This window comes from Protopterus annectens, chromosome 7.part0, assembly GCF_019279795.1.
Source record: "Protopterus annectens isolate FY-2018-M chromosome 7.part0, PAN1.0, whole genome shotgun sequence".
Lineage (NCBI taxonomy): Eukaryota > Metazoa > Chordata > Ceratodontiformes > Protopteridae > Protopterus > Protopterus annectens.
Window position 1 is genome coordinate 1,949,257,761 of NC_056739.1, and position 21,256 is coordinate 1,949,279,016.

The following is a 21,256-nucleotide window of genomic DNA, read 5'->3' on the forward strand; positions in this document are numbered from 1 at the left end:
GGTGGGGAGATGCATTTAGGGCAAATGGAGACCAAAACAAATGCATCTGCATATCAACCAGAAAGAGATGCTAGCTGTTCAGAATGCTCTGACAGCCTTCAAGGACTTACTTTATCCAGGACAACTACTGATAAAGACGGACATGTGGTACATAAACAAGCAGGGGGGGGTACACATTCCTACCCCCTTTGCGGACTAGCCATGGCATTGTGGGACACAGCTTTGACTTACCAAATACATCTTCAAGCTCAATTCCTGCCAGGAAAACAAAATACTCTGGCAGACAACCTAAGCAGAAATCTTATGGACCCACACAAATGGAAAGTGGATCCACAAATCTTCAGCATGTTAACACAGAAATGGGGGAGCCCAGACATAGATCTATTTGCCTCTCCCCAAAATTATCAGCTGGACAAATTCTGCACAAGAACTTATCACAGAAAAGCATTGAAAGTGGATGCCCTATCCTTCAGTTGGAAAAACCTGTCAGTCTATGCCTTTCCCTCTCTGCCTCTTCTCTCCAAGGTTTTATTAAAAGTCAGACAGGAAAAACCAAAAATGATCCTAGTTGCTCCGGACTGGCCTCGCCAGCACTGGTACCCAATTCTAAGGAACATGTCTCAACTTCCTCCTTGGTACTTGCCTCAAATACCTCATCTACTGTCTCAGCAGAACAATCAAATTCTGCACACTCAGCTCCAAACTCTGAACTTTACAGCATGGCTGATCATTTAATTATTCAAACAACACCTCTCAGTAAATCTGTGATGGATGTCATTTTGGAAGCCAGAAGGCCTAGTGCTAGAAAATCTTATGCTGATAAATGGAAGAGATTCTGTGCTTGGAACCAAGCACAAGAACGGACACAGCAAAGCCCAATATTCCTCAGATTTTACAATATTTGACTGAGATGCTTCACAAGGGCCTATCTTTTTCTTCAATAAAAATGCATGCCTCTGCCATCTCGGCTCATTACAACACAGAGACTCCCCTCTTTTCTCATCCTCTGCTTAAACAGTATCTTAGAGGGGCCAAAATTTTAAGGCCTCCCAGACGATTACCAACTCCTGCATGGGACCTCAACATTGTGCTGGAAAAACTCACCCTGCCTCCTTTTGAACCAGCAGCTACTGCGGATATAAAATTTCTATCTTGGAAAACAGCTTTCCTCTTGGCAGTCAGTTCAGCAAGAAAGGTTTCAAAACTACAGGCTCTCGTGGCTGTGGAGCCTTTTATTACATTTTACCCGGACAGGGTCTCCCTCAGGACCAATGCTTCTTTTATGCCTAAGGTGGTATCCAGTGTGGCTCTTAACCAGACAATTCACCTGCCAAAATTTTACCCAAATCCGCAGAACAAGGGGGAGCGGATTCGGCATTCATTGGATGTACACAGACAACTAAGATTCTACTTAAACAAGAAAGTCTGACTAACTACTGGTAGCATTTGCTGCAGGGTCAGAGGGGAAGGCTATATCAAAGCAGACTATTTCTAAGTGGATAAACCACTGCATTCGTTTCTGCTACTTGCACCATGGTAAACCTGTGCCCAAGGGGATCAGGTCACATTCCACCAGGGCTGCCTCTACCTCAGCAGCTTTTCTCAGAGGGGTTCCGACCAAAGACATTCTAGAGGCTGCTACTTGGAGCTCTGTTCATACCTTCACAAAGCATTATCATTTGCCTCTCTTCTCCAAATCCAGGGCAGGCTTTGCCACTGCAGTTCTGCAGGGCCTTATAGCCACTCCTAATGCTATTTAGTTCCATCCTCCCATCCATAGCTTTGGGATTCTACCCAAATGTAATGACTGCAGCAGTAAAACGCGAAGAACATAGTACAGTTGTGTACACTTACCATAAATGCAGATGTTCGAGTGTATTCACTGTTGCAGTCCGGGTTACCCACCCGCCATCTCCCTTTTCTGTACCTTTTCTTTCCTTCACTATATACTAAAGCCTTTGTGGTGTATTTGCTTTTAGATGAAGGTAAAGTTTATGTTGCTAAAAGTGCATTTACATATATTTCTATTTCTATATATATATATATGTATATATATATATATATTTTGCTCCCCATTTGGGAGGCACCTGACATCTGGGGCAAGAAAAACTGAATAAAATGGTGTCGGCTGCATGTTTTATACCTCTGACGACCTGACGTCATGGAAGAGGAGACGGCAACCGACGCAGGACCCAAGACTTTGTTATTCAGGTCGACTAAGGGCAACCTGCCAGCAGATTGTCCAAATGTAATGACTGCAACAGTGAATACACTTGAACATCTACATTTATGGTAAGTGTACACAACTGTACTTTATACAGTCCGTACACTTCAGTAGTCAGGACTGGATGCCACTGCTGTTACCTGCTTTGCAAAACAGGGATTTCATAGCTCACTAGACCTCCTCTAAATCCCATAATACTGTAGAAATAATCTAGTAGAAAAGCTGTTCACTCTACTTTCTTAAACATTTCCACATGTAAAAACTGTATACACTCTGAAATACCAATGCGTACCTTAAAAATTCCGTAGTAGTATATAGACTATTTGTGAATAATTGCAGTTTATTAGGATCATAAAATGTATTTGTCTTCCTGTGCAAACATAAAAAGGTTTCTGTAGCTGGAGGACATTTGTTTGTTATGGGGACATATTGCCACCCTAGCTGTACCACTGATTTGTTTATTCTGTATAACCACCTTCAGTGTGCAGTGTTATTAATTTTTATGTAAAGTGATATCAAAATATTTGCAAAAAAAATCTCACTGCTACAGAACCAATGTTATGTGGTATAACTGTATGTAATAAGCTAGCCTCTTTTAGTACCAGCAAATCTGGATGGCAGTAGCTTTTAGCTCACAAACCCCTCTTATTTTGCTAGTTAAATGATTTGTATCTGTTATGTAAGTTCTGCTGCACTTAAGCCTGTTTGCAGATTCTGCTGCAAAAGTAGCTAATGGCTTAGAGATCCACCCACTTCCAGCTGCTGTTAGCATTGAGCACTGTAGCGCAGATCTTTATATAAACCTGGCAATTTAAAAGATAAGGGGGCAGTGTGTTTCTCAGCAAGTCTACTATTAATTCGTTGTGACTCCTGTTAAGAATTACAGTAATCTAATATGGAGAGTTACTGACAGCTCAGCTTCTTGTCAAGTTGTCAAAAGTGAGCCCCAAAAACAACAGTAAAAGAAATTATTTCTTCAGGGGGCCATGTCCCTTTACCACTTTACCCGATAACCTATATGTGCAAACTTTGAGAATGCAGTGACAATGAGAAAAGGACTTTTAGCAAGATGCTGTTATAGTAAGCTGTATCTGGAGTAATCTGTGGTGTTACTTGTTGATTCTACTGTGTATTACTTCATAATTTCCTTCTAAATTGAGGAATCCTTTAACGTCAGGTTCATGATATTTATTTATTTTACATTTGTTGACCGGGCTAGTCTAATTGGATATATGTCCGTTTTCAATAGAGGCCCGAGGAGAAAAGCTCCGAGAAAGAAACAGTTAATACAAAATGCAGAAAGATACCTAAACAGTAACAATACTGTTAGATAATTATACAGTCATGTACAATTGATTTTAAGCAGCAGTAAGCAAATTAGGGTAACACTATGATGTTAGATAACTATACATTCAAAAACAATTTGATAACTATACATTCATGTACAACTTGTTATTTCAGCAGCAATAAGCAGGATAGGGTAACATTCTGAAGATTATAGTTTCAGTCATTTGGTGCAGCATTTGTCATAGATAAGTATAAGTATTAGTTATTTACTTAATCTTTATCTAAAATGTCTAATGAGACACTCCCGCCAGTCTTTCTGATTGCATTAAAGTCATTGAGAGCTTCATGCCAAATGTGTTTTTCAAATAAAGTCCTCTTAAAATAGTTGTTCAACCAAGGTTTGTTCAGTAGAATCTTGGTTTCATTAATTCTGGTGTTCTCAAATATAATAATATCTGGTTGCAGTAAAGTGTAAATGTGTTTTTGTAGGGAGATATTCCTAACAGTAATATTTTCCAGGGAACAAATGTCAGGTTTAAATATCTCATATATTGCGTCTGTGAGTTATTGTATCTGTAATGCTAGTCCTGCAGAATGGGATGAAGATAAGACTCCTTGTAAACATTACGAGTTGCGCTTAAATTGCATTTAGGTAGGTTGAAGTATACTGGTCATGCTTTAATGTAAGTGTAACAAACACACAAGGGTTGCTGTAATTTCCTTAACATATACAATGTCAAGTTGCACACTTTTGATGCAAAAAGTGTGCTGATTTTGCATTTTATTTTGTTGTTAAGGATGACCCCCCTGAATATTTTTATCAGAGTTGAAAATCCCTGTCATGGAATCATGAAAAATTAAAATAATAATTCCTCACTACCTAAGTTAATATATATACTACTGTATTTTCAAGTTACATACATCAAAAGAAATTGATTACATCCTGGAAAGACATGTCAACTAGTTCTTGCAGATGGAACACCTCAAACTGAAAATTATTACAGCGAAGATATAGGTTCATAGATGGGTACTATGCTGTCTGCCCAAAGGCATTTATAAGCCTAGCCAGAATGTGTTGGCTTTCGCTGTCCCCTTAGATTAGTTCCCTGTGCTTCTGTCCAGCAGAGCCACTGAAGTGATCCCCGAGGTAAACTTTCTGTTTTCCATCCACTCATCAAGATTTCTTTTGAAGAGTGTTAGTGAGGAGCTCTGCCTAATGTAGATTGGGATCTTGTTCCAAAGCATGGGAAGTCTCTGGGACAGGAATGTATCCCTCCAGCATGGTCCTATTTATTATTGTGGTAAGGTTTAGATCCCTAGAGCGTGTGGCTCGAGGGGATAAGCTTTTCTTTAGGTGGAGCATGTCCATCAATTCTGGGTTGGACATGGCCTTGTATGTCAGACAGAGATCTCCTCTGAGTAGGCGGTATGCAACCGAGTACAACTGGAGTTTCTTCAGTCGAGCTGCATAGGGCATCTGTTTGAGGCCATTGATCCTCTTGGTGAGGTACTTCTGTGGTCTTTCCAGCTGTTGCAGGTGTCTTATAAGGTACATCCCAAATGGGGCATTGTACTCTAAGATGCGTCTGATGAGTGATGAGTAGAGGGGCACAATGACCTCTTTTAATCTGGATGCAAACCCTTTTGTGATTAGGTGGGCCACATAGAAGGATTTTCTAACCACTTTGGCAATGTGATTATCAAAGGTGAGATTACTTTCTACTTGGGTCCCCAGATCCCTTATTACATCTTCCGTATTTAGGGGACTGCCACCTATGTGGTAGTTTGTGGGTACTTTGTTTTTTCCAAAGGGGATGACTATGCACTTTTTGGCATTTAGCTTGAGGCCATGATTTTGACACCAGGTATCCGTCTCAGTGAGACCCTTTTGGAGGATGTCTGTGTCAGCCGGAGATTCAGTTATAATCCCTAGTTTACAGTCGTCTGCGAACTTGTGCCTGTACCTCTGAGAAGTATATGCCAAATAGGAGGGGTCCTAGGACTGAGCCCTGGGGAACACCACTTGTAACCGGTTTAGAGACGGACCTAGCTCCCGCAACTGTCATCATGTGGGTTCTGTCCGTGAGCCAGTTGACAACCCATCTTGTGATGTAGTGGTTTATGTTCAGGCTGGTGAGCTTGTCTATAATACCAGAATGGGGAATGGTGTCGAAGGCCTTAGCAAGGTCTAGGTAGGCTGTGTGTACCACCTTTCCCTCATCTATAGCCTTGGTAACTGTCTCAAAGAAGTCCACCAGGTGTAGGAGGCATGATCTGCCCTTAACAAAGCCAAACTGGGTAGGGTCCAGTGTTTGGAGGTTCCCAATGTCTCTGTTAATGAGTTCCATGATAATGCGCTCCATAGCCTTGTAGACCAAGCTAGTCAGGCTTATAGGGCGATAGTTCCCAGGGTCTGTTGTTGCTCCACCTGTGTGGAGCGGGATAACCGTTGCTGTGCGCCACTCTATGGGTATGTAGCCTGTGGAAAGGCTGAGGTTGAACAGTGTGTTTAGGTGAGTGGTTAGTTCGTCTTTGACAAACTTTATAGTAGTAAAACCACAATATTAATAAGAAGAAACTCCTGTATAAAGTTATTTTTGTTTACTCATAGTGCTTGCAGTTGTGTGTAAATCATTGCTCAGTACCTACTATGATATCATTGTATGGCTGTGGTTACAGAGAAAAACTGAGGAAACAGTGAAACTAAAAAAAAAAAAAAAAAAAAAAAAAAATCAAACACCACAGTGTAATTTTTATTTTTTTACAAAATTACTTGCATCTGTATTATGAGGCCATTGCAGTCTTTTAAAAGATTTTAACTTTGACTTCAATGGTATCTCACTATTCTTCCAACTCCTTATTAATAACTGGAAACAACTGTGCATTATCCCCTGGAAATGATGAAAAGGCATCCATAGTCACAGTCAAAAAAACTGTTGCACTTGAATTTATATCATTAAGTGGTGCTGTAGTTTTGCAGTACTTTTATGCATTCTCTGTAATGGCTCTAACTAGAGGTGAGTGCCACAAAACAGTCAACAATAAAATAGCTGCTTACATCACAAGCGCCAAGGATTATCATTCAGGAAATTCATTTAACAAAAAGCTGTCTGAATTTAATGGTGAATTCATTAAATGCTTTAAGACAGTCATCAACTGGGAAAACTACTCTAGCACCAATACACTCCCTCAACGCTTCCTGGAATTCATCAGTTCTAGTGCCTTGGACTAGCTCATTTTGACCCCAACTAGAGGAAGCAGCATCCTTGACCTGGTTATTACTAACATGGGCGACCGTTGCTGTACACCAATAGTCAATCCCTCCCTAGTCAGATCCGACCATAAACTAATCATCATGGAAATCTACATCTCATCCACACCCCCTGCAAAGGTAACCACCTTAAAAAAATTCTCCAAAGCTGACTTTGGACTCCTAAAAACAGAGATGGTTAACTTCATGGCACCCATGCCAATGGAAAATAGCTGCATGACTGCTGAATCATACAACAGTGCACTGTACGAAGATGTACATAAATGCATGGAACTATCCATACCCAACAGAACCAAGATGCTCGCCTCCAAAAAAGGAAGCCAGTCTGGTGATCCCCTGCCATTAATAAACTCGATAACAGAAGGAAGAAAATGTTGCAGAAAAAAATGAAGCCCTAAGACTGGAAAAACTCTCCTATTAACCTCAACAAAACGTTGAGATCCCTCATCAAATCCTCTAAAGCCAGCTATGAAGGCAGAATTGCGGCAGGCACTAAAAACAGTCACAAAGCCTTCTATAGTTATATCAAGAACCTCCACGGTAATACCCAGATTTTCTCTGAGCTACTGCACAATGGTACCTCCTATACTGAGCCAACAGATATTGCCAACATACTGGCCAACACATTCAGTGCCAGCTTTACCCCTTCCCCCCCAAAGGACCAATCACAGTAGCGGAAGAATGCCAGGCACCCTGCATTACTGTAGCACAAGTTAAACCTGCATTGTCCAAGGCCAAGAATACAGCTTCCATGGGACCCGATAATATACCTGGCTGTATTCTACATGAACTACAAAGCACACTGGCACCACATCTGTGTGCCCTGTTCAGTCACAGCCTCACCTCAGGCTTTGTCCCTACCGAATGGTGCACTGCTACAGTCATCCCTCTTCATAAAGGGAGGAGCGACTACAGACCCTGGGAATTATCACCCCATTTGTCTGACAAGTCTGATATGTAAAGCTATGGAGCACATCATCTTGGACCTGATTAATAAAGATATAGGGAATCTCCAAACTCTAGACCACATGCAGTTTGACTTTGTGAAAGGGAGATCATACCTGTTCAACCTGGTTGACTTCTTTGAGTCAGTCACCAGGGCTGTGGTTGAAGGTAAGGCAGTGCATACAGCCTATCTCAATCTGGCCCAAGGCCTTTGATACCATTCCTCACTCGGGAATTATTGATAAACTCAGCAAACTAGGCATCAACCCCTATATCACTAGGTGGGTTGCAAACTGGCTCACAGATAGAACACACAATGTTAAAGTAGCAGACTCCAAGTCAGACTACTGACTAGTCACGAGTGGAGTCCCACAGGGATTGGTCCTGGTTCCTCTGCTGTTCAGCATCTACTTCTCAGAAGTCCAGGCCAATACAAAGGGACTCTGGCTGACCAAGTTCTCAGATGAGTACAAGCTGGGAGCCATTATTAACTTCCCCAAGTGATGTAGACATCCTACAGAGAGGCCTCACTGAGACCAATGAAACCATGGCCTTAAGCTTGACACCAAAAAATGCGTCATCATCCCCTTTGGTAAAAACTCAGTTCCCACATTGATGGGAGCCCACTGAACACTGAAGGCGTTATAAGAGATCTGGGGATGCAGGTTGACAGCAACCTCTCCTTCAACCATCACATTGCCACTGTGGTCAGAAAGTCCTTCTATGTGGCACATTTCATTACCAAAGGTTTTGCATCCAGGAAGAAAGAGGTCAGTGTCTCTCTCTACTCTTCCTTCATTAGACCAATCATTGAGTATAATGTCACATTTGGCATGTACCTCACTAGATACCTGCAAGAGCTAGAGAGGCCACAGAATTACCTCATGAAGAGGATCCTAGGCATTAAACACATGTCCTACACGGACAGATTCAAAAGACTCCAGCTGTTCTCTGTTCCGTCTGACCCAGCTCTGTCTACATCTAAAGAAATTGTAATCCCTCCGCACCACATGCTCCAGAGACCTCAACCTCATTACCACAATCAACAGAACATACTGGAGGGACAGGTTCCTCACCCACAGACTGCTCATGCTTTGGATTAGATGTCTCATACATGTCAAGCAGAGCACCTTACTGTCCCTCGTCAAGAGAAATCTTGATGAGTGGATGGGTAGTAGAAAGTTCACCCCGAGGATCACTCCAGTGGCTCTACTTGATAGCTGTACTGTTCACTGGAAGGTCTGTCATTAAAACTAACACTCAAAATAATTTTCCACATAAAGTGAATATAGGATTCACTAAAGAAGATACTGTTTACAGGAAAGGTGAGAGGGAACAGAATAAGGGGACTGTACATGTTAACAGGGATAGACAGAATCGATGGAGTAATGAATATGAATTTACAAGAACTTAAAAAAACAGGTGTTGAAAGACTGGCCTGGTATACTAAAATCCTTCAAATCACCAACCGTCAAACTCAACTCAGCTGCTAAATAACAACACTATTATCTACTCCTACATAAAAATAGATGTCAAAACTACATCTTGGAGTTCCACTATCCACTGACTTATCTTTATTAGAAAAACAGTCACTCAGCTGTTTCTCTTGAAGTCATGAGAAAGTATATTTGTTGACTTTAATATTAGTACAATAAAAACACATAATTACCAGCTTTGAACATTACTGTGTACAATGGGGCTAACTAAGTTGGGTAGTAAACCTACAGGATCAAAGTGACTAAACACCACACAAACTGGTAATGATCAACATACCACTCCAATGCCCAAGGATAACACCACAAGCAAACAATATATGTGGTCACTGCCCTGAGTTATCCAGTTGGTCTTTCAAGTTTGAAGTTCAAGGAAGATATGTGGCATTTAGATAGTAATTCTGTTAAACCAGAAATAGATTTTATAACTGAAGGCAAAACAGAAATGCCACACTTCCAAAGAATAGTAAGTAACACATACAAGACAATATTAGATTTGAGAAGACAGTACAGAATAAAGTGAAAGATAAAATAAAGATGCTATAGATGATCAGAGAAGAAAGTATGCCTTAGTCCAAGATATGTAGCAATATTGACAGAATTTGCATAAACATTTGTACACCCCTACAAGACTTGGAAAAGCCATGTTATTTAATACTTATTCTGTACTGCAGGAAGTTCCTTGTTAGGTCATCAGTCACAGGATCCACCTCCACTAATATTGTTATATTTCCATTTCGTAATTACTTGTAAAGATAGTGTAACCCTAGTTTATTTTTGTCTTATGTTGTAGGTGTTTACAATAAATTTTGTATGCGAGTTAGAACCTGTTACAATATCTGCTTGCATAGTATTTTTGTCCCATCCATGTAGTATCTTTCATTTACATACACTTCTTAACAGGTTTTTCAGGGGTACTTGCTCATAGATGTGAACTCAGTTATCCTAGTCTCGGAAGGACAGGAAGGCTGTATGTTGTAGAAAAGTGTGAAATTATATTTTGTATCCCCCATCCTGTTCACCTTGAGCTGTTTTCTCTTTCTTGCCAAGATACTTAAGAATGTCAGCCTAGCTTGTTTCCTTCAGTCTTTTTCTACTAACTTCCTCATCAGTTCTCCCTTAAGCATCACACATTAAACGTTGCACACTAGTTAAGTCCACTAGGCACCAACAACCAAGGAGCACTAATTTAGTTAAATTGCTTATTCATAGCCACACAGTGTGCAAATGGATGCTGAAGAAATTAAACCCAGGACTACTGGATGAAACTTGTTAGAAGAATATAGATATTATCCTTAGCACTTTTTTACTGACATTTTTGCCCAAAATTGCTGGATACCGTAGAACTAAAAGTGATCCTTACAAAAAAAAAAGTATAAAACTATTGTAAAAACAACATGAATTAACCAATACATAATTAATCTGATGATATATACTGATACTGGTATCCTTTAAGTTGCTTATTATACATATTCTATACTTTAGTACTCTGTGAAATCAGTGAATAACAGTTCACTTAACTTACAGTAAGTATGACTGATGTATAACACATTTATTCAATTTCAGCCTCGTCTACATCTTGTGAAATATTTCACAGTATATGTCAACTGTAATCAGCTGTCTTCTACTACAGTATGCATCCACTCATACCTATACTGCACTTTGGTAATATGAAGTATTTATACTTTTGAAGAAAGCCTGCTGTTCAACACTTTACAGATGCTCTAAATGCTTTATAATCTTGGACTGTAACCAGTTCTATTTTTTTTAATAGTTATGGTGCCTTATGATATGATTCATTGCTGGAAGGTGTGTGTAGAACACTGCACTTGTCCTTTTTAACAAATTAACAAATGAATAAAAAAGTGCAGACACTTTAACAGTCAGTACTGTGTAGAACTACATTTGTCCTGCTTTCAGATCATACAGACCCATAGGTCTCATTACTGTGATATGCAGAGCCATGCAAATAATTACCTTGGAAATTATCAGTAATAACATAGGAAACCTCCAGACACTGAACTCTATCCAATTTGGTTTTATCAGTGGCAGGTCATGCCTACTCAGCCTGGTGTACTTATTTGAGAAGGTCACCAAAGCATGGATGAGGGCAAAACAGTTCACACTGTCTGTCTTGATCTGGCCAAGGCATTTGGCACAATACCCCACTTGTGCATTGTTGACAGATTCAGGAGCTTAGGTATAAACATTTATGTCACCTGGTAGATAGTCAGCTGGCTCACAGACAGGACCCAGGAAGTTGGAATCTGAGAGTTCACCTCTACAAAGAGGCCAGTCACCAGTGGAGTCCTTCAGAAATTGGTCTTGGGGTCACTACTTTTTGTCATCTTCTTCTCTGAAGTCAAGACCAGTGTCAAGAGCTTCTGACTGACCACATTTGCAGATGATCGCAAATTAGGAGCAGTCATAGAATCTCCCTACAATACCAATGTTCCCTTAGGGCTGAGACAGAAAAATAACTGGTGTCAGAGCCATGAACTAAAATGCCAAAAAAGTCATAATAGTATCCTTCAGGAATTTAGCCACACCTCGTAACTGGCATATTGACAGCACACCCCTAAAGGTCGACCCAGTTGTCAGGGATTTGGTGACACACGTATGGACAGTTTTGTTCTCCTTTCGGCTTTTCCCGGTTAGGGGTCGCCACAGCAGAACTCCAGTCTGCTAATGACTGGCAGTAGATTTTTACAGTGCCGAGGTGCCAGCCCGACACCCAACCTTCAATGAAGGCACGCCCATTCACGTGTGTCTTTCGAACACCACTCAACCATGGGGAGGACATGCAGACTCCACACAGAAGGCACTCCAGCCGAGAATCGAATGGGAGAACTTCTTGTTGTGAGGTAACAACGCTACTGCTGCACCACCGCGGCTAATACACATATGGACAGTGTTTTTGATAATTAAGAAACCGTTTGTGTTGTCCAACTTATAAACAAAGGTATTGCATCTAGGTCCAAGGAGGTCATTGTTCCACTGTATTTGGCAGTCATCAGACATGTCATTGAGTACAATGCCCCCTTTGATATGTACCTAACCAGATACTTCTAGCAGCTGGAATGTCCACAGAGGTTCCTCATTAAAAAGTAAAGGTGTCAATAACATGTTCTGTGCAAACCACCTCATAGTCCTATCCCTGTATTCTGTCTCCTACGAGCTGTTAAGTGGAGCTCAATGCCTGGCATAAAAGGCATCTTCAGGCCCCCTTCATATCTGCAAAACAAACAGTACCAGAATTACCTATTTTAATGGCTTAAACCTGGAGAGAGAGTATGTATCCAGGAGACTACCCCATCTAGAGAACAGATTAGCCATGCATATAAAACAGAGTGCTTCCTAAACCCAATTCAAGTGTAATTTGGACAGCTGGATAGAGAACTGGAAATTCTCCGTGGTTTGTCACTTGTGTGTATAATGAACACATGCAGCCTGTAAGTGTTTAATCTCCTAGGCCCCTACTTGTAAATGTTTCACCTTCCAAGCCCCTGCTTGCATTACTAGGAGTACCATAACTTGTCAGAGATTTTGAACGTGTGGCTAGGCTTAAAAAAGGTCCCAGTGTCTTTTTCTCCATTCTTCTTTCTTTCTTCTTCTTCAGTTTTAAGAAATGTAGGCACTGCAATGAAAAAAAAAGAAGAAGAAAAGTCTGGTCAAAAGAGCACGCAAAATTAAAAATTAATGTACTTTTTCTTATTCTTGCTTAGGGGACTAACTGGATTAAGGTCCTTAGCTTGATCTAGTTACATGTTTTAAAAAAACGTATATAAATGAAAAATAACATTGAATATTATAAAGCTTTTTTTCTAGAAAGTAAATGTATGCTTTTGGCTGTAACTTTGTATCTGGTCCTCATGCCTCCATGGAGGCAAACTTATAAACAGAAATGGCTAGAAGATAATGTTTTCTGAAAACATTCCAGTGTTTTCCCAGCTGGGAGAGCTATAAAGAAAAGACAAAAACAGACAGCACTTAGTAGAAGCACAGGCTGTAATATTAATCCAAGTCTGTGAGTGTGGCTGTCAGTTTGGGACACTTATTCCTATCAGGAGGGTAAAACTTCAATATTTGAATATGTACATAGTTTTGTGTGTTAGTATTAAGTTAATAGGTTTTGGGGGGTATCGGTGTGTGTGTTTGTGAGCGTGCGTGTGTGTGTGTGTGTGTGTGTGTGTGTGTGTGTGTGTGTTTGCAGGCTTTCAGTAAAACAAAATGTTTTGTAAGATGTGACATAGGCTCAAATGGATATGACAAGAAACAACTGTATAAAATATCAGCCTGCCAGTGTGTACATGTAACACAAAAGTTGGAACTAGACATTTAATAAAAAAGCTGTTACACACAAAAGGGTGGGAATACTAACATTTTAGCACAATGATGCTTTCTGTAATGTCTTTAAACATCAGTGGTCTCACAGATAAATACAAAAAATAAAGAGTAGTGAACTGTATTATAAAATGTAGAGTTCAAATAGCTATGCTACAGGAGACACACTTGGAAAGAACTGAACATGTGAACTTGATAAAGAAAGGTTTACAGGATGGTTATTCAGCAGAATATCTGGGACAAAGGAAAAGAGGCGTTATTATATTAAATGCAAGAGGAGCTCCAATAGTGATAGAAGAGGGAAAATATAATTGTAAATTTTTAGTACTAAGTAGTTAGTTGCAAGAGAGGATGATTACACTGTCATGTATTTATATTCCACCTAAAACTTTTATAATGGAGCTTAAGAAAATTCTGGGAGAAATAATCAGCTTTCAGCAATGAATATTACTTATGGGTGGGGACTGGAATTTGATTTGCAGCAGTGAAGATGTATCTGGAGGGCTCAGAAGGGAAATATAACAAAGGAGGGTAGATTTTTGAAGAAATTTATGAAAATACTTGGCATGGAAGATGTGAATTCAGTACTAGGAGTTTGATGTGAATTTACATATTATTCCCCAAGATACAAAAACTGAACCAATAACAACTTCAGATCATGCTCCAGTAACTAAAATAGAAACACAAGGTAATGAAGTAAAAACGAGACACTGGTGCTTTCCCACCTCTCTATTGAAAAGAGAGGAATTTAAGGAATGGGTAATGGAAATTATTTAGGCGCTATTGGAGAACATGGAAATTTCTTCTGAAAATATAGCTAGGGAGTGGGATAAAATTAAAGAGGAGTTTAAAAATAGGATGGAAATAAAAGAAAAAGAGATATAGTTAAGAAGTAAAAATTATTTAGAGGAATTGACAAATGTTAAGTATTTCAGAATAGGAGCAACTACATAATGCTAAACAGAAAATAAGGGATTACCGTGATAATATGCATGAGTTTAGAAAGATTGCTGTTAAAGCAACTGTTTTTTGACAATAACTCTAGAGCACAAAAACTTTTAACACAATGACTCAGGCAACAGAAAGTAGAAATGGCTGTTGCCAAGCTTAGGGAGCCTATAACAAGGAAGATAACAAGAGATCCTGTAGAGGTACTAGAAATATTTCAGAAATTTTATGAAAGTTTGTAAAAGAGAGAAATATGGAAATCGAGAAAATGTGCAAATGGAAATGTTTATAGAATAATTAAATATGCCAAGGTTAGAGGTAGGTGAGGCTCAATCACTAACAGGATAGGAGAAGATGAGATAAAAATGGTGTTGTATAACCAATCCACAGGAAGGTTCCCAGGAATCAGTGGTATTCCTGTGGAAGTTTGGAAGCTAGGAGGGAGAGAACTGATAAAGATCTGGAAGGTTTTGCTTAACAGTATTTTAAGAGGATGGGAAGTACCACCATCGTGGAAGAAAGCAGCTGTGACTGTAATACCTGAAGAGGGTAAAGGCTCATCAGATCCAGCTTCATACAGGCCCATTTCAATATTAAACCATAATTATAACGTGTTTATGTCTATATTGGCTAAAAGAATGGCACAAGTAATGCCAAAATTGATAGATATGGGTCAGTGTGGCTTTGTAGAGGGGAGACTAACATTTAACAACATTAACAGAATATTGATGATGCAGAGGGAAGCCGAAAGTGAGAAAATACCATTGTTGTTAGTGGGTTTTGATGCAGAGAACATATTTGACAGAGTAAGCTGGAACTTTATGAGCAGGGCAGTGGAAGCATTTGCATTCCCTGATAGCATTATAAGGTTAATTATGAGGATACATGAGGGATCGAAGACAAAAAATTAAAGTGACTGGTTTCCTCTCTTATAATTTCTGCTTGAACAGTGGAATCAGGCAGGGGTGTCTTCTTTCCCCTTTGTTGTTTGCATTATATTTAGAACCATTTGAAAAGAAAGTAAGGGACTCAGAAATTCAAGGATATAATTGGTATGGTAGTGAAGAAAAGCTGACTCTGTTTGCAGGTGATATTATTTTATACCTGACAAAATCAGAAAAGGACATTTCAGTGCTGTCGAACATTTTGAGACAGTTTCAGATCTTTTTGGGATACAAAATTAATGAGGCAAAACATAAGCAATAGTTGTAAATTATGTACCCACACACGAATTGGCTCGGCAATATCCATTTTTATGGGGATATGATAAAATGAAGTACTTAGGAGTGTGGATTAAAAATTATTCCGGTGTGGCAGCTAAGGATATGTGGGAAGAGACTAAACAAAAGATGATACAAAAACTGAGAAATTGGAAGCTCTGTTGTATGGATATGGATAGTGAGGTACAAACTGTTAAAATGTTTTGAGTCCCTTTAGTCTTATACATATCATATTTTATCAACCAGAGAAGTTGTGGATAACAATTAATAAAGAGCTGAAGATTTTTATCTGGGAGGAGAAGACAGCAAGAGTCAAGTGGGATAAGATGATTCTTCCAGTAGAACACGACAGATTGAGATTACCTGATTTGAAGGGGTATTTAAGAGCTACAAAGTTAAGGCTTCTATACATAGCACAAGCAGAAATGTATAATTCAAAGTGGAAAGGGATGATGAAACAGGGGGAAAGCTCAATAAACTAGGAGTGACTGGGATTTTCGATGCAGAGCTTTGAAAATAACAGTAATCATGCAGGGTATTATATTCATAAAGTAGCAGAAAGTATTCTAAGATGTAATGCAACACTGGAATGGAGAAAGGTAATTCTGCTGATAGGAATGACTGCAATTAGGGATATAGACAGTAGGCAAGAGGGGGCTGGAATTTATTGGAGAAAACTGGAAAAGGAATCAAGGTATTGGGACCAAATAAATAAATAGAATGGGAAGGCACCAAGTATTTATTTGGATTGCAGGTTACAGATTGCCTTCCCTGTCAAGAACTGTTGTCAGACTGTAGACAAAGAGAAAGAAATAGGGAGATCCTAAATGAAAGACTAGCACCGGTAGAGGTGTTAGTAGAATCCAGAACAGAAGCTGCTGTTGAAAAAAGGAATAATTAGTAGAACATATAAAATGTCTTTCAGCTTTTCCCGTTTAGGGGGTCACCACAGCAGATCACCTGATTGATTGGCAGTGGTATTTTTATGCTGTCGAGTTGCCAGCCAGGGACCCAGCCTTCACAGAAGGCACACATATGTGCACACGCACATACCTGCATATCTTTAAAACTCACTCAACTGCAGGGAGGACATGCAGACTTTGCACAGAAGGCGCTCCAGCCAAAAATCAAACTGGAGAGCCTCTTGCTGTGAGGCAACAATGCTAACCGCTGCACCACTGCAGTAGAACGTATAAAATATTGCATGATAATTTTAAGAATCAATCAGAGGAGGTTAAAAAGGATTTGGAAGAAAGATTGGATAAGTGATTCGCAAAGAAACAATGTATTTTTCTGAAATGTGCAACAAAATCTAGAATTTTTAGGATTTTTGCTTGGAAATGTTTACATAGGTATTTTTATACCCCAAGTACACTTAAGGAGTTTTCTTCAGGTAGACAGCAAATGTTGGAGGTGTAGTGGGGAAGAAAGAGGTAATTGGGAACATATTTTGTGGGAATGTAATGAGTTGGCAGACTTTAAAGATTCCCTGCAAACTACTCTATCAGAGATACTGAGTGAGCATATTGGTGTATCTAGGGAAATTATTTTTTGAGCTATGATACAGAATCGGAATTGCCTAGATGTAGTAAGACCTTGCTGAGTCTAATTATGGTGGCTGCCTAAAAAGCAGTTGCTAGAAAATGGAAAGCAAAGACTAAACTAACAGTGCTAGTTTAAAAGAATGCAGGATTTGAATGAGCTATGTAATGTTATAATGATAATGATTAGGTAGATTATAAGTGATGTGCAATGTTTGCAACTAAAATTATATCAATATGGTTTGTGATGTATAATGCTTGCAACTAAGATTGTCAACAAACTTTTTCATTTATATAAATATATGATTGCCTGTGTCATAAGTGATAATTTAATAAAGATGTTTCTTGGTTTAAAAAAAAAAAATGGCTCAAGTGTCCTTTAGCCTAGTACACACCAATGAACCTATACTTTTCAATTTATTTGTTTAATAATTCTGGACAAAGCCAAACATAATGTGGGAGGGTAAAAGGCCCAAAAGCAGGGACAGTTTTTAGATAATAGAGTAAAAGGTTTTTAAGACTGCGGTGGTGGTGCTGCGGTAGCGTTGTTGCATCACAGTTAGACGTTGCCCGTTCGATTCTCAGTTAGAGCATCTTCTGTGTGGCAACATGCGTAAATGGGCGTTCCTTCGTTGAAGGTTGTGCGTTAGGTCTGGCAAGCCAGCACGTAAAACTCTACTGCCAATCATTAGCGGACCGGAGTTCCGCTGTGGCGAACCCTAACCGGGAAAAGTCGAAAGACACAAACAAATCAACATGCATTCTTGGAGCAATAAGAACTAAGAAACACTGTCTGGCATTTTTGGCTCCTCAGTGATTTATCAGAAAATCAAAAATTTTACAAGGAGCAATGGAAAAATAAGAGGCAAAATCATGACTGTTCCGCAAAATTCTAGATAGTTGAGATATATGTTTCAGGTATCTGGGCTTATAAAATAATTACAAGGGTGTTCATAGGTTAGTACTAGGCTATCGGCCCTAGGGCAAATACAAGCCTAGCCATAGCAATTCCCTGGCTATTTCTTCCCACAATATTTACTTTCCTGGACACCTGTCTAGCAGGCTGGCTGATGTGATCCCCGGGGTGAATTTCCTATTTCCCATCCAATCGTCAAGGTTCCTTTTGAAGAGGGCCAAAGAGGCGCTCTGCTTGACATGTATGGGCAGTCTATACCAGAGTCTGGGGAGTCTCTGGGTCAGGAACCTTTCCCTCCAGCATGTTTTGTACATTGTGATGACAAGGTTTAGATCCCTGTAGTGTAGCATGTCCAACAGCTCTGGGTTTGACATGGCCTTGTATGTTAAGCAGAAATTGCCTCTGAGTAGACGATGTGCGACAGAGTATAGCTGGAGTTGAGGCAAATAAGGAGCTGTCACAGTATGAATAGAAAATGTCAGAGTAGTGCTTGGGCCTCAAACATCTACCCTACACAGGCTAAAAGCTCTGTCCCTCTACTCAGTTTCACTCTGCTTGACATGTATGGGCAGTCTATACCAGAGTCTGGGGAGTCTCTGGGTCAGGAACTTTTTCCTCCAGCATGTTTTGTACATTGTGATGACAAGGTTTAGATCCCTGTAGTGTAGCATGTCCAACAGCTCTGGGTTTGACATGGCCTTGTATGTTAAGCAGAAATTGCCTCTGAGTAGACGATGTGCGACAGAGTATAGCTGGAGTTGAGGCAAATAAGGAGCTGTCACAGTATGAATAGAAAATGTCAGAGTAGTGCACGGGCCTCAAACATCTACCCTACACAGGCTAAAAGCTCTGTCCCTCTACTCAGTTTCACACAGACTCCTCAGAGGTGATCTCTGTCTGGCATACACAGCAATCACAGACCTTGCCTTGATGGGACTGCTGCATATTCGCAAGTCAAGCTTCACTCGAACAAACCATACACTTGACCTCAACCTGGTCTGTAATATCAATAGGACTTATTGGTGGGACAGATTTGTGTCCCAGAGACTCCCCCATCTGTGGAATAGACTCCCTCTTCACGTCAAGCAGAGTACTTCATTATCCCTTTTTAAGTGCAACCTGGATGACTGGATGGGAAACAGAAAATACACTCCTGGGATTCCACCTGTGTACCTGCTGGACAAGGGCTTTGGGTGCTGATTTGTCTAAACATGGGCTAAACATTTGGCTAGGCTTATAAGGGCTTCAGGGCAATAGCCTAGTAACCTCCTATGATCCTATAGAACTGAGGAGACTAAATGGATTCTGGGTTATTTTTCTGCTGAGTTATAATTCGCATTTCAGCTGTATGTGTCTACAGCCATACTTTAAGAGAAATATCTGAATCTCTGAGCTGTTGAAGTCTGTAGCTGTGCCTTCTGTGTATATCAGTTCCATGTTGTAGTTATTTTGAAATTCAGACTGCTTATTTTCAGGAGAGGGGAAGGAGAAAGATGGAAAGAATAAACTGGGAAATCTGTCCTCCAAGAATATACATTTTACTGGTTTAGATTTCAGCAAATCTTTACATTAAAATTACTTAGTACATCTTCAGAGAAAAGTGCATTGTGATCCTTGCTTTGAAGAAGAACAATTATATGTTTTTTTATTATTTTCAGCAACCAAAGGGTGTCCCATCGAATGATACATCTTCTCTACCTGTTGTCAACATGAGAAATAAGGGTATGTGTCTTTGTTTTTTTATTTGTTGCTGTGTTGAATAACCACTGTGGAATACGTATTCTGAACTGTTACTGCATGTATTTTTAAATTTATTGAAGTTGGCTACTGATATTTTGTAACCCTTGTCTTTTTCTTGGATTGTTACTAATTTATCTGAAGCGAACACAGCAGGAAGAAACACATAAGCCAAAGCTATAGTGGTAAAAACTGGTTTTATGACCAGATCATTTCATTCTCTCACCACGTTTATCTAGAGGTGTTCAGTGACACCAGTCAGAAACAGATGGGTTGTTTTTTTTTAACTTGTTTTAAATATGCAGTATCTTACTGTTGCAGTCTGAGTAGCATTTAGCATTTCTGTTATAGCTGACCAAAACACAAAAAAGCACTGCCGCCATTTTGTCCTGTCAAACTGCCAGTGCTTGTGGAACCCCAAACATAATCTTCAATATCATCCGAGTTTGCTAGATGTTTAAACATGCTGTCTCTTGTATGGTGTTGTGTCTATCACTGTGAGAGCAATAATAATTACGGCCTTAGCTCTTAAGTACACAGGCAATATTAATGGTGCCGTCTGCATGCCTTTGTAGCTTTTGACATTTTTGAGAACTCTCCTGAAACCTTCAAGGTTTCTGGCAGTAGCTCCAATTGCTACTGCTTTCATGGATTTTGTTCTTGTCAGTAGCTATTGAGTGGAAAGCAAAACTACTTTGGGTCTTTCTCTGCAGCACTGTCAGGCATCCTTACTGCTGCCACTTTCCCTATCAAAGCTAAAAGCAGTCCATTGAATGCTGGTACTCTGTCACAAGTGAGGCAGGAAAAATCAAAGATAATACAATCCTGTTGGCCTAGCAGTTATCGATTAGTAACTCAGGTGCTTGAGTGAAATGGTGGGGGGGTTCTGCACATCTTAGAAGAAAGGGTGGGGTGGAGTAGGATGCATGACACAACAGTCTCTTGGAAGAGGGTGATATTGTGATGGGCAACCTGGAGACAGGCTTTTGTGGTAGCCTACAGTAGTGGCTGCAGCACTGTGCAATCACATGATAAAGGTGTACTGGGTTCTGGATAACACAAACAGCTGCCCCCATCTTGGGGTGGGGGATTTAGGCCATACAAAATGCCATTATTGTTAGAGAGTGCCTGAGGACAAAAGTAACCCTTGTGGCTGTTTGTATGGCAGCCCCTCTAGGTGGCTCTCACCCCCAGTACTTTACTAGTGTAATTCCCTAATATGCAGTATGAACGGCCAAAGTCTGATAGTGGAGTCTTGATAGACAGCAGACATGGGAGAGAAAGGCACCTTGAAAAAAAAAAAACTAACAGCAGTAGCGGCTAAGGTGAT

The 21,256-nt window shown here is 39.9% G+C and overlaps 1 protein-coding gene across 1 annotated transcript in view; it reads left to right on the forward strand.

Annotated features, from left to right (window-relative positions):
- AKAP13 (A-kinase anchoring protein 13) overlaps positions 1 to 21,256 on the forward strand; it is a 2,349,678-nt gene that overhangs the window by 1,956,730 nt on the left and 371,692 nt on the right. Inside the window, exon 15 of the mRNA XM_044078370.1 lies at positions 19,848 to 19,911. Within this exon, the coding sequence (XP_043934305.1) occupies positions 19,848 to 19,911 (64 nt within the window). The remainder of the gene's footprint in view (positions 1 to 19,847; positions 19,912 to 21,256) is intronic.